This window comes from Glandiceps talaboti, chromosome 7 (assembly GCF_964340395.1).
Source record: "Glandiceps talaboti chromosome 7, keGlaTala1.1, whole genome shotgun sequence".
Classification (NCBI taxonomy): domain Eukaryota; kingdom Metazoa; phylum Hemichordata; class Enteropneusta; family Spengelidae; genus Glandiceps; species Glandiceps talaboti.
Window position 1 is genome coordinate 26,450,607 of NC_135555.1, and position 15,517 is coordinate 26,466,123.

Genomic DNA, 15,517 nt, shown 5'->3' on the forward strand with positions numbered 1-15,517 from the left:
CAAATACCAACTTTGAATTAGATCTGTTCAAGCATGTCTGAGTTATGGCTTTGGACATGGAAAATTCACAAACAAAATGGCTGCTAGGCGGCCTTATTGGATCGTATCATGACAACAATGAATATGCACATGTATGTCATAGAACACTGTCCTAATACCAACTTTGAATGAGATCTGTTCAAGCATGTCTGAGTTATGGCTTTAGACAGGGAAAATTTGCAAACAAAATGGCTGCTAGTCAGCCATATTGGATCGTATCATGAAACAAATTGATGTGCATATGTATGCCATTGTATGTTGCCCCTGTACCAAGTTTGAAAAAAATCGGCTGCAGACGGACGGAAGGACCGACGGACACACGGAACCCAATCCATAAGTCCCCGTCCCGGACTTCGTCTGCTGTACTGTGCATTTTCTCAGAGGATATTTTTACCTTGGAGTTAGAAGACATACATCAATGAAGTTGGATACTCTAGTCCTGTGGACTCTCCATGTTATTAAATGTAAACTGAGCGAAACGTCACATTCGACAAGACATGCTTAGCTACTGAAAGGTTCACACACACTGACGTTTATTTGGTTGGGCTTTCGCCATCATCAATCATTCATTTTGACAGCTCTTTCTGGTTGATAACAAACTTGATCCTTTTAATTACAAACATCTTCCTATTGCGCACACAGTCAATGTCTGTCTAATATACTCCGGATGTTGACTTTTCATTACCATGTCTGTCTAATATACTCCGGGTATGGACTTTTCATTACCCGGATGGTATTTCTCATATTCTCAGCTCCCTGGATTTTGAAGTGGGAAGTTTGCAGACACCTGATTGGCTGATCGCCCAATTAGTCACTGTCGCTTGACAAGTAACGCCCACGCCAGTGTACAAATGTATTTATACTATGGCTAGACCGACTTGGCCAATCAGAGGCCTTGATTTCGGTTGGTTATATGGAGCCATAACCCACTCTTTCTTAGGGATGTGACCTATATTACACTCAGCACTCCATTTCCATGCAACAAATTACACAAAATTTTGAAAAAGATCCATTTGAGCCAATCACGCCGTAGTATAAGTACGATAGACAACTCATTTAGTAGGGTTATGTGCCAAAAACTCGGGGGTTGGCATAACCCTCCCAAACTCGTTGACTATCTATTACAGCACATGTACATGTAGCACAACATGAACTCTGTGTTTGCTTGACAATGATGTCTTGATTTCATAATTTATTACATATTAGGTCTGTTTTAACCAAACACGTCACCTTGATCTTCTTTGTTCTGTCTTGGAAGCAATGTACCAACAACAGCTTAAAAGAAACTTTGTGCAAAATCTGAACATTGATGATACAAAGACTTATTTGAAATAACTTTTAATTGATGCCATTCTTCTAGACTATTGTTATCTTCAGAAGACACACATTTGTACCCATGGAAACTTACCATAAATTTGTGGTTTTGACATTTGCAAGATATCTCTCACATGGCAATCTCACTGGATGAACATAACAAAATTCAACACTTGTTGCCATTCATATAAACATCAACTCAGAACATAAGACGAGAAGTATAGACCTAAGAGTGTTGTTTGCACCTAGGCTAAAAATAGTTCAGGATTTATCTGCTGCCCTCACACTGATTGAGACAGTTATATTACTACCATAACCTTTACTTAGATTGTAGAGCTGTTGCTCTCCATCAGGTAAACCCTGTATTAAATAGAATATACCAGGGGATTACCTATGGCACCACAAAAAACCTATACAAGTCCATATTTTACCAGTACCACAAATGTTTAACATACATGATGTAGCTTGGTACCTACCTTTTTTCAAAGAAAATCATGTAGCTTGGTACCTACCTTTTTTCAAAGAAAATCTTGATATCCAACCATGCCTTGGAGTTGCAACCATTTTTGGTTTTCTGACAAGTTTATAATGATTCTTCTTTGGTTGCTGACTAGTTGAAAATCTGTTTAACTTCAGTTGTGACTTAGTAGGGATGGTTTTCAAGTTAAACTTGGTAGGTTTTTTTGTATACTTATTGGCAACTGCTTTTCTTGTATACTTATAACGTGTAACAATAGCTGGAGAATAATCAGCTGCAATAAATTTAGTCCTTGCTGACTTTAAATTTGCTTGATTTTTGGGGGTAGTTTTTCCTTTAGAGTTCTGTCTCACATATTTATACCTTGTTTTCAGAGCAGCTTTGGATGTACCACTCTGTGAAGGAGTCTGTTTAAGGTTACACAAATCGGACTGCTTCCCTGCAAAGTTCTTGGTCAACACAGCTGTAGGTGATCCAGTGGTTGAAGACACTCTTTTTAGTTTATACCTTGACCTGACAACTTGACCTGACTGTGGTGATGTAATTTTATCAGATGACGTGCTTGGTAAATTATCTTTATTGCACAAGTCTGGCTGAGTTATCTTGGAGAGTGTGGGCTTAGAAACAGTACTTTTACCATGAGAAGACATCCATGTATACTTACTAGTCCTCATACTTGTAGAATATAAACTACTACTTGTTGTTGTAGAATGACTATCTGTCCCAGTAGGCTTTATAGGTAAAGGCATGGCAGAAGTAACAGGCACGATTATTTGGAACCCTTCCAGTGTCTTTTGTTTATTCTGATTGATGTTTTTACTTGTTCTGTCTTGTTCCTTATTTTGACCTTTGATATGAGTAGAATCACTGCCCAGACTGCAGGATTGGCCTACATGTAACTGTGATGAGGCAGTGTGTGAGGCAGATTGTGGCGACATCTTTGAAGTCTGAGGTTTACTGGATTCAGACTTAACTACAGACAACATGTCTGTGCTAACAGCACCATTCAAAGTATTTGTAGATTTCAAACTATATTTGGAAGACACTCTTTGATCTGTATTTACTTGGCCATTCTTTTTTCTAGTCCATGACATTCTACTCCTCTCATAATGTGGTTTGCTGTATTTATTAGCAACACTGTCTTGGTAATGAGATCTTGGATGAGATGGTGTGGCATTCTGTGTTTTCTTGTGATTACTTATTAGAGCTGTAAACAAGCAAACAAATAAAAATAAATAAATTAATTATTATCCATCATATGAAATGTATATGTTAAATTGTTACAATCAATATGGTGAATTTGTGAAAGAATGATTACAAATATACAAACGTAGCCTTCTGACCTTCACACTGGCCAATAATGGCAATGATGACAGTACACCTGGTATGCAGTGTAAATGCCAATGATGACAGTACACCTGGTATGCAGTGTAAATGCCAACAAGTCATTGAGAATGACATAGTCCCCGCTATGATTGGGTTTTAAGGAATTATCACTACTCTGATCACGCAACAACACTTGTGAACCTAAATCAAACAGACTTAGATATGTTGTGTCTGCTTGTTGGACATGGAACATGCCTACAACAATAAAGGATGGGTCGGGTATGGGGGATTGTATCACGACGAAAATGGATATGCACATGTATGTCATAGAACATTGTCCTAATACCAACTTTGAATGAGATCTGTTCAAGCATGTCTGAGTTATGGCTTTTGACAGGGAAAATTTGCAAACAAAATGGCTGCTAGGCGGCCATATTGGATCGTATCATGAAACAAATTGACGTGCATATGTATGCCATTGTATGTTGCCCCTGTACCAAGTTTCGGTATAGGCATCTCCAAGAAACGGCTGCAGACGGATGCACGGACGCACGGAACCCAATCCGTCCGGCGGGGACTAATGATGACAGTACACTTGGTATGCAGTGTAAATGCCAATGATGACAGTACACCTGGTATGCAGTGTAAATGACAATGATGGCAGTACACCTGGTACATTTGTATACAGTGTAAATGCCAATGATGACAGTACACCTGGTATGCAGTGTAAATGCCAATGATGACAGTACACCTGGTATGCAGTGTAAATGACAATGATGGCAGTACACCTGGTACATTTGTATACAGTGTAAATGCCAATGATGACAGTACACCTGGTATGCAGTGTAAATGCCAATGATGGCAGTACACCTGGTATGCAGTGTAAATGACAATGATGGCAGTACACCTGGTACATTTGTATACAGTGTAAATGCCAATGATGACAGTACACCTGGTATGCAGTGTAAATGCCAATGATGACAGTACACCTGGTATGCAGTGTAAATGCCAATACAGGTCTAGGTTGCAAAAATTAAGTGACATGCATATGCTTCGCATAGTAAACACCAGGACATTATTAAAATATCATAATCACTTGAAATATTTGATTCAACAAGTCATTGAGAATGACAATACAGTATACAGTCCTTTCATGAACATATCTCATGTACGAGATACGATAACTAAACACTGGGATGTAATAGCAGACAATGAGATATGAAATCAATTATATCCAAAAAGACCATTCATACCACAAAAGCGAAACAAAAAACTTAAAAGACAACTTAGTCAACACTATTAAAATTAAAGCATTCCAAATTTAAAAATCTAGTGGAAAAGGAACTATATGCCAGGAATGTTGAAATACTGGCATCTCTACTTGATGAACAACACTAGTAAACTCTGGGCAAACAAATACGGGAAGGTGAATTTATCACAACAACTGCGACTGATGAAGAGACCCCTATAGCTGGTTTCGAAACGTTCAGCTAGAAGGATAAACTATTACCGATCCGGGAACTGTCGCCAATATTTTCACTACTCAATTTTAAAATCAGACAAACCAACCCAAAATTTTAACTCTTTCACCACCATTGGCGTCATGGGATTGTTTGTGTTCCACCAGCCCCCTCACTAACTTAAAGTGAGAGTGAGTGGTATGCAATCAAATTGATACAAAAATACTTAGAATTGCCCAATCTTTGAAAATTAGGTATCATTTTACTGGAAAATAAATTGTCTATATCATACTTACAAATAAACACATTCAAATATCACATTCACAACTGAAATTTGGGTTAAAATAAGAAAATATTGGTAAGAAAACCTGTGTTGTTTATTTATTGACATGTCACAAATAAACAAAACATTTATATTACAAACAAAATTCAAAATACCAACATTTATGTTTCTACAAAATTCTGTATACTGGTTAAATGGTCAAAATCGGTGAAAATTTGGCAGAAAATGTTATTTTCAGTCGTATCAAATTTGAACGGAAAAAAATAATGGCTCTCTAATCTGATTACGACGCAATTAGTCGGTCCCGCACCTACAATGAAAGGGACAAAAATACCTGAAGTCGTTGCACCAATACCTTCAGAAAAATCAGTTTGTGTAATTATATATCATTATTTGACAGAACAACAAAAAATTATCACCAAATTTATGCTCAAAATCAGTAAAAAATGCCCACAAGTTGGTAGTATACGAGTCCGAATCGGGACGCCAAAGAGGCGCTTTTTGCCAACATGCTTTACCCACAAAACCAAATATGCAGTCGGGACTTTGAAGTTACGTTGCGATAATCTGATCCTTCCATTTCCTGCATTGAGTTCACTCAGTCATCTCCTTGTATCATATTCATAGTCAAAATTGAGGAGAAATTTCTATAAACAGCACCGTTATTTACATTGTAAGTTACGTTAGGGGAGACAGATTTTGCTTTGGCAATGTTGAAATTTGAATTTTACGTTGAAAAACACACACAAAAAATCTGATCGTAAAATCGCCCGTATCGTGCATAAATTTCCCTCCACTGACCTTCACACGCTGAGCTAGTACAAATACAAGTCATTACTGAGATGTAACAAAAGAAATAAAACCAAAATAATCCATTTTATAGCCAAAAATTACAACCAAGACGTTAGTATGGGAGTCGGTACCTGTCACAAGATTGCGTAAATTTGTCGACATTCAAAAATTCAACCGTAAACTGCCGCCGGCAGCTCATACGGACTTAGCGGGAATTTGATGCTTACACACAAGTACAATGTGTTCCCACAGCTAAATACTTGTATTCAATGATGTATTTCGAGTCAAATTCAGTCGAAATATCCAAAGACGGTGACATAATTTATATCATAGACCATGTTATGAGAGCCGTTAATTATATCTGCCATGGTTAAATTCGATCTTGTGGGCGAAAAACGCATGAAAACTGGATTTTCGTTTTCATTGGTTAATTGTGTTAAACATAAAACGAACACGCGACCTATCGGTCAGAATAGCTCCACTGTTGTTTTTAATTTACTTTTTTTTTGGTTAACATGTAGAAGTGGTTCAGTTCTTCAGCTCTTCACTATGCAGTTTTGTTTTAGCAATGTAATAAAGTGGTTAGTGGTTTCATATGATGTCTCACTATAAAACACATTTTACACAGAAAGTTGGTAATGTATTGTACTTTGATACCATAGTCACCATTTTATTTAAAAAAAACTACTGTTATGAAAAATTACACAAAATCTCAGAAAAATAGAAAAGAAAAAAAGAGGATTTTGAGGTTGGCTATAAATAATTCCAGTGTCTTACAGCTTTAACCCTGGAAAATTTTAATGATGAATGAAATAAACTAGGGATCTAAAATAATTTTGAGGCAATTCGATTTTCAATTTTCTAACAAATTTACCATAGACCAAGTCAACAACATTCAACTTGTACTAGTTGTAGTAGACATAACATCGTCTGATATTTTAATTTACGGAGTTTCTTGTGACCGGCACCTGTCAGCAGACAATGGCCAATTTTTTTTCATCATTCCATTGTATTTAAACCTTGTACTTGACATTTCGCAATATTTATAATTCTCAACAAATTACCTCAACATGCCTCACCTCGCTCGTACTCAAAGCAGTCCCGGTATGATCACTGATGAGTCGTGCTTGCATACGGAGTAATCCGGGACTCGATTCTGACAATTGTCCCTACTATTTGTTTAGAGTCAAGTCAGCAATATGGACTTGTGCACCACCTGTCGTATGTAAGCAGGGCTAACCACTGGCATGACCAGAGAGAACCTTTTCGAATTTACATGTAAAACGGGGAAAGATACGAAAAACATAATGCAAAGTCTGATGCCAAATTAAAGTTGTAATTATTTTAATTATTTTTACCTGCCAAATATTTGCATTTTGGAAATGGCAAGACACGTTCATGTCGTTTAACTCCAAATTGCACGACAATGTATAGAATTAATCACAAGATAGTTTATCTGAAAACATCAAACTTTTATAGTGGGTCTGAAGTGTGATTTTAGTGAGTACCAAGAACTCCCGTGCTGTTGTTGTGGAATTTCGCCCAGACATCAAACGAGGTCATCTTCAGCTTCCGGGTCAAATCAGTCATTTTCTACCGAAAATTCTTGAACAGTCGGGACCGTTACACAACGATCCTACTACATTTTTGTAAATTTACTTGCCATGGTTATTTAAAACACATAAAAATCCACCTTTTTGTGAAATTTGTAAACTTTCCGGTCTGTATTGAGGAAACTATGAGCATGGAGGGTGATACTTCCATGCTATGAGCGAAAAACTGGGTCGAAATTTCAGGGCCTCAAGTATGCGTCCCGAATTTGTCGGAAAATCGGTATTCCTAAATGTAATGCCAAAATTGATTTTGCTGGCACGAAAGAAGAGATATCAGTTGAGGTTTAGGCGTTTTCAGTATCTAAAATGGGGAACTCTAGTGAAAGTTACGGCGAGTTGAAAATACCGAAAAATAAGGCCTGTGAGCAGCCATTCAAAGTGTCGCTATCTGGAGCATATGAGGATAGATTGTATGCAAATGAGGGTATTGTGGACTGGCTGATTATGTAGAAGGGGTGCAAAATTTGGATTTGAAGTTTACAACCCTGTTTCGAACAAACACGTCATTTGGGCGCACAATGCGTAGAATTATGACTATAGTATAGCACATATTACATTGCTTGTTTGACGTCAATAGTGTCTTTTGAAAAGTGGCAGTTTACTTAAAGTCTCGTGGACTGATTTCCAATATGGCGTCGGCCAAATGCTTATTAACATATTCATTTTTTCTTTAAATTCCAAAAAAAAAATCATAAAAAATAGAAAAGAAGATGTGCTGACTTGAAATTAACAAATCTGAGTAAGCTACCCCCTGCGCATCAACACACCAGATATCAAAGCAATCTGACAAGAAGTATTTGAGGAGATGATGAAAATATCATTTTTTGAAAAAAAATCATAAACAATTGAAAATGGCACAGATCAACTTGGCATGAACAAATCTGAATAGCCCCCCCCCCCCCCCCCCCCCCAAAGGAACATGCACATCAAATATCGAAAGAATTCTGACTGTCACTTTCGAAGAAGATGATGAAAATATAACAAGTCATTGATAATGACATAGTCCCCGCTATAGTTGGGTTTTAAGAAATTATCACTACTCTGATCACGCAATAACATTTGTGAACCTAAAACAAACAGACTTAGATATGTTGTGTGTGCTTGTTGGACATGGAATATGCCTCCAACAATAAAGGATTGGTTGGATATGGGGGATCATATCATGATGAAAATGGAGTCTGAGTTATGGCTTTGGACATGGAAAATTCACAAACAAAATGGCTGCCAGGCAGCCATATTGGATCGTATCACGACGAAAATGGATATGCACATGTATGTCATAGAACACTGTCCTAATACCAACTTTAAATGAGATCTGTTCAAGCATGTCTGAGTTATGGCTTTGGACATGAGAATTCGCAAACAAAATGGCTGCCAGGCAGCCATATTGGATCGCATCACAACGAAAATGGATATGCACATGTATGTCATAGAACACTGTCCTAATACCAACTTTGAATGAGATCTGTTTAAGCATGTCTGAGTTATGGCTTTGGACATGGAAAATTCACAAACAAAATGGCTGGCAGGCAGCCATATTGGATCGTATCACGACGAAAATGGATATACACATGTATGTCATAGAACACTGTCCTAATACCAACTTTGAATCAGATCTGTTCAAGCATGTCTGAGTTATGGCTTTGGACATGAAAATTCACAAACAAAATGGCTACCAGTCAGCCATATTGGATCGTATCACAATGAAAATGGATATGCACATGCATGTCATAGAACACTGTCCTAATACCAACTTTGAATGAGATCTGTTAAAGCATGTCTGAGATATGGCTTTAGACAGGGAAAATTCGCAAACAAAATGGTTGCTAGGCGGCCATATTGGATCGTATCATAAAACAAATTGACGTGCATATGTATACCATAGTATGTTGCCCCTGTACCAAGTTTGAAAAAAATCGGTCCAGGCATCTCCAAGAAACAGCTGCGGACGGACGGACCCCAATCCATAAGTCCCCGTTCCGGACTTCGTCCGCGGGGACTAAAAAGTTGACGGACACCTATGATTCACTCTACTCTATACCTCTTATACCCACCTATACCAAAAGCTACGCTTTCAGCTTTCGCTAACAGCGGAGCTAAAAAGGGAACAGAGTTTGTTTTCTGTTTTTGTATTATTATAAAATGAAACGGCAATGGAAAAAAACAAATTGTTTTCCTTGTTCCGTTTTCCAATCGAGAACACAAAAAACAAAGCAGGCATTGGTTTTACGTTTTTCTTGTTTGCAATAGACAAATGAAAAACAAATGGACGGTATATACACGGACCTTAGAGATAGTTTACAATATATTGTAACATTTCTGTACAGTTTTTAGCACAACTGAACTGAAGTTCAGTAGTGCTATAGGGATTGCCTGGCATCTGTCTGTGTGTGTGTGTGTGTGTGTGTGTGTGTGTGTGTGTGTGTGTGTGTAAACAACTTAAAGTCAAAAACTGCTGAACCAATTGCCATGATATTTGGTGGGTCCATTACCTTGGGTGTCTAGTTTGGAAATTGTTCAGATCAAAATGATTGCATCACAGGTGTGTGATTTGGGTAAAAAAAAATGTGATTTTTGGTCAAAAAACTTAAACTCAGAAACTACTGGGCAGATTCGTGCGAAATTTGTTGGGAACATTCTTAAGGGGGTGTGGTGTAAGATTTGTTCATGACATGATGATTCCATCAGTAATATGCAAATTAGGGCTAAAATGGTGTCTTTTTGGTTAAAAATCTATAATTCCAAAACTACTGAGCAGATTGGACTGAAATTTAATGGGAATGCATCAAGGGATGTATTAAGCATACAATGATTCCATGAGTGATATGCAAATTAGGTGTAAGAATGTTCATTTTTGGTCAAAAATATATATCTCAAAAAGTATTTGGTCAATGAGTCTGAAACTTGGTGAGATGTTTCTGAAAGTGTTATTCTGCAGATTTTCTTCAAAACATTATGACAAAATTGGCCCTAGCAACCATGACCACACCCTTAGCAACAACCAAATGTCAGTATGTTTTGGTTAAATAACAACATCATCTGGTAGGCAAGAGAGTAAACATTCAAAAAATGTATACAAATACACTAGCAACCATGACCACGCCCATAGCAACAGCCAAACAGTGGTGTACTTCACAAAGATAACAGGGTTTATTCAAAAAATGTATGTAAATTTGCCTAGCAACAAGACCATACCCATAGCAACAGCCAAATGATCATGTATATTGCAAGGATAACAACAGGTATAAAAAGACAAATGAATAACCATTCAAAAAATGTATGCAAATGTGCCTAGCAACAAGACCACACCCATAGCAACAGCTAAATGATCATATATATTGTGAAGATAACAACGGGGATTTATAGACAAATGAATAAACATTCAAAAAATGTATGTAAATATGCCTAGCAAAATAATGTTGTGAAGACCAGTTATCACAATGTATCTAGTTCCCTCAAACGGGAAGGGTCAACACAATCGATAGTATAAGTGAAAAAAATACCTACATGTAGCCAGCACTAATGTTAGTGTGGGAAATGTAAATACAATGTATCTCATGCATGTTTTAATTTGGCCACTGGTAACGCAAGAAAATGGCAAAAATTGGCCCTTTCATTTGAATTGAGAAAAATTTGGTGACTCAACAGAGCCAAATGTTACATTTGTATCTATTTTGTAAAATATTGTGAATTTCATAAAATACTGTGAAAATAGTAAATAATATCTCTTAAAATTAATTTAATTATGACATTTCAAAAATATTATGGTACCCTATAAGCTTGCTTGCACTGATGTATGCATGTATGTACATGTACATGTATGTATGTACATAATGTATGTATGTATGTATGTATGTATGTATGTATGTATGTATGTATGTATGTACATGTATATGTATATGTACCAGGGGAGGGGGTTACGAAACAAATTCAGTCAATGGGGTGGGGGAATTACTCAAAATTTCAAGCCAGACAGGGGGTTACTAAAATTTTCTGGATATTCAAAGTAATTCCTCCGTGATCTAGGTCATAAATAATGACAGCTCTCTAAGTACATGACTGTATGTTTATGTTAAAGCGGAGTGTCGGGTATAAAAAGGCCCCCTAACTTCGCGGGGGTTATTTTCAAATTTGAATGCAGACTGTTAACAACGTCTTGATTCCTCTCTGAAAAGCCGTGATAATAATTAGTAGCTGGTGATTTTCGTAATAAATTTGGTATGTGTGGACTTGTGAATGTCTGTTGAATGCGGGTGTGGTCACAGAAAGGTGATATTTAAACATGGTAGAGACAATTTCGTAGAAAACACGGTCAAACTGGGTCTGTTCGTTACTACTGAAAAGCCGTTACTTTTCAAACCAAGTTTGTGTAGCAATAACGTTATCTTGAAGTAAACATGATTAGTAATTAGTACCTCTCCATGCCCAAGCATAACGGTACATGCAAGTTTGCTTTCATGAAACATTGAGTTCACATTTACGATGTCTATGCATAAAGTAGCGGTGCTGAAACGAAATATTTCAAAAACATGAATAGCGAACACTACTACAAGTCACTACGATTGTAGGCCTATAGAGTTGATTGTAATGTTCAAGGAAACAATATTTTTTCAACAGGATTTTGTTGATAGTGTTCACACTGAGCCGTGTACTTCCACTGATACAGAACGTGCAGGGATAGTCCTGGAGTTGTACCAATTGTCAAATTAGAATAGTAAATACAGGAAACTTGTTTCGGTATATGGCATTTCTCTTTTTGGGATATGCAATGATTTTGCACACCGTGCATGGCAAATTACAACGATGTACTATACTCCTATATATAACCAACATACGGTCATATCGTACTTGACGTATAGAAAACCCATCGATTCGATGACGCGCTCTGGCATCACATCTCTTTCGACAACGCCAACCATTCGCATTAGACGCCCATTTACTTTCAAGTAGCGGTCGTCTCTTTATGCCCCACGTCTATCCATGAGGGTACAATACTTTTTATACCGGATTTTACGGAGAAAGGTATTGTGATCGCGTGCTGGTTGACATGTGCCGAACCAACTACATGCCTGTGAACTTGTCAGAGATATGGTAAGCACAGGCAATATCTGCAGACATCTGCCACGACACGTCGAGATATAGTTCTGGTTCAGAGCTGGTTATTTTGACTTGGATCTTCAGGGCGGTCGGTTGACCTGTCAGCTATATGTAAGCTCCCAATCAAAAAGGCTAAAAAAAATGCCGCCATGCATTGTCCTTTGCTGACTCGGGAAATTATGGTTTGCGATTTTTTGTGGAGACAGCAGGACGCCAATATGTGACATATTTTACAGTTTACAACGCAAGTGAATATACGCCAATTTTCACTCGAAATACAACACGTGTAATACTTTTTTAGAAATCACGAATAACTGGTGTGAGACTTTGTTTACATTTTGTTTGTTGGTTTTGATTCAGTAAAACGAAAACGATATCTCGAAATATATTTATATTTTGCTTTGGATGGACGAAAAAGTTATCTCGAGTTGTAATGTTAGATTTCAGAAAACGAACGGCAATGTTATATCCGGTCTTGTGAATTTTTCCTTTGCATTTGAAAATAATCTCGAGGTAGCTTTTGCATTCATAAAAGAACGTTATATCGAATATTTGTTGCTTTCGACCGGAAAATGAGATACAACTTGTTGAATCTCTCGATAACGAGAAGGTTTCTCGACGTGTCTACCTCTGTATCTTGAGATCAGATTACGTATTTGTTGCCGTTTCTGTTGAGATGTGAAGTACGAGCCGTTCGCATAAAACAGCCGACCTAACCACACATTTCGTCGTTTATGAATCCTTGGGGCAATGTATCATGGGTAGGGTTCTTTATTTTTATGAATTACAATATTGTGGACAATTGTATGTTTATATTTTTTCCCCATGTATTGACTCGTAGTGTCATGTTCGATTGAATATCGCCAACACATATGGAACATGTACTAAAATGTTGTATAGAACAAGCAGGCTGGTGGTGATAATTGGTCGATCTTTATACATGTCATATAATGAGATGATAAACAAGTGGTCCCCACATATTGTAGATTTCCTGTGCATTGAAATATAAACAAAACTTTCCCACAATGGACAAGTTTATCTATCAAGTAATATAAAAGTCAAGTGTAAACTTATATAGTCTTCCTGGTCCTAAAATAAACTTACAGTGTATGAATTATATGTTGAGTTTTGGGCTGAAAATCGCCACCGAACATGACCTTACAGCAGGACATAGAAACGACATTCAAGTCTTCACTGAATAATCCCAACAGAAGTGCTCGTGGAGTTTGTATTTTAGCAACTACACCTGTGCATGGTGCTGACTGGTTGGGAGAATTTTTCTAAATCTCTTGAACGGAAAAAACTTCATTGTGGACTCGGTTTTGAAAGCTAAACGAAAGAAGTCACCTGAGTACATTGTATTTCAGAAGAACCGGATCACTACCACTTAGAAAGGTGTCAATCATCTTTCGACGTGGCGTATTGTAGTGTCTATGGTACCTGTTTGTTCTGACAGGATACCCTTTCATCACCAGAAATAGGCACTAAAACTTTTCGTTTGACCATACCATTTTACGTCAGTGGTGCTATGTCATGATCCCATCGACTGCAAATTTAATAATTACGTGTAATACTTAGCTTTTTACCATTATTAATACAATTTTAATGATAATTTACAATAGAGTGATTTTAATATTGAACCAAGGCTAGATGGACACCAAATATGATTTTTCGATCGAATTCGATTTTATGTTACAACATGACTAACTTTCACAGACATAAACAAACTGATATAAACTGATATAGTGTCTATGGTTCAAGCGACTCTCTTATCAGTGATAAGACAGTCACTTGAACCATAGACACTGTCTATGCTTGAACCTACGTCAGAGTGCCTTGGGACACGGTGTTGTTTTTGTATCAACGTTTGTCAGTTTGATAACGGTGGACAAGAAGTAGACTTTTTTCGGCACCCTCAAACTTCAAAGCCAGTTTTCATTGTCCACAACCGATACAACAACGTTCGGATCACAGGCGTTTCCAGCAATGCAATGGTTGTATTTGTGACAGCCCGGAGTGGTTGATAGTATACGAACATGTAACAGTTTGATCGATCAGACTGTGTAACTCGGTATGCACACTCGCGTACTCATATACACCAATCATAATAATAATTTTTTTTTCTGGTATTCATGGAGTCGGCATGCTCAACACTGTTCAAACTTGGACAAAAATATTTTTATTTGTATGTCATAGTTTTAGTCGGTAGTCTTTTGGGAGACTCACAAAATTCCCAAATGTCCATCTTGTTCTGTATTGATGAACTTGTAGCCACATTGACGTTGTTACACCATGTGCAGGGTCTATGGTCACACGGACGTTCTCTATACGTTTGATTCAAAATACTCTATGCAAATTCTCGAAGTTTCTTGTAATAATGATATGCTCAGACATCGAAAAGACTCATCAAGAATAAAATCAAATAGTGAAAAAAAATAAACGGCACTCAAGTACACTTATTTTATGTGACAATCGAGCATGTTAGCGATAATCATGATCAGAACCTAACACTGGATATTTGCGCCACGATACTATACTACGACATATGATCAGACTATCGGAACGCATATTATAGGGCCGCGAGAGCTAGATCAGAACAGGCCACAGTAAACAGTCGTCAACACGTAGCTCAGTAGCATGTGTTTGCGATATAATTATTGGCTCAGAATGTTTTGTTTTTTTTTGACAAATACGTACATGGCACAATGTCTTGGAATATTTTCAGTCAAACTTTGAAAGGTAACTTTGGAACGTGGAAAAAAACATTTAGTGTAGCGTACAACACAACACGGGACATGCAAGTACATTCACAGTTTATAAATCATATTAACGCACAGTATACATGTACAAACCCGTATTCAACTCATTCAGTATATTTCAACCCGGTATGGTACACAGCACTGTTACTCTCGGTAATCCAATTCAACCCTTGTTTTATTTCTTTTTGTCTTACGTCTTACCGGTATTTACCGAGAAAGATAGTGATTCTCAGCTTGGTCGTTAATTAATCAGGATTACGTTAGGATAGTCGTTTGGGTGGAGAAGTGCATAAATACATGTGTAATGAACCCGTGTGATTAACTTACAGCCCTTTAAAGTTTAACTCCCAACATAT

General features: G+C 37.3%; 1 protein-coding gene across 1 annotated transcript in view; it reads right to left on the minus strand.

Annotated features, from left to right (window-relative positions):
• The window catches only part of LOC144438142 (uncharacterized), a 53,117-nt gene that overhangs the window by 35,299 nt on the left and 2,301 nt on the right, over positions 1-15,517 (minus strand). Inside the window, exon 2 of the mRNA XM_078127172.1 lies at positions 1,866-3,038. Coding sequence (XP_077983298.1) covers positions 1,866-3,038 — 1,173 coding nt within the window. The remainder of the gene's footprint in view (positions 1-1,865; positions 3,039-15,517) is intronic.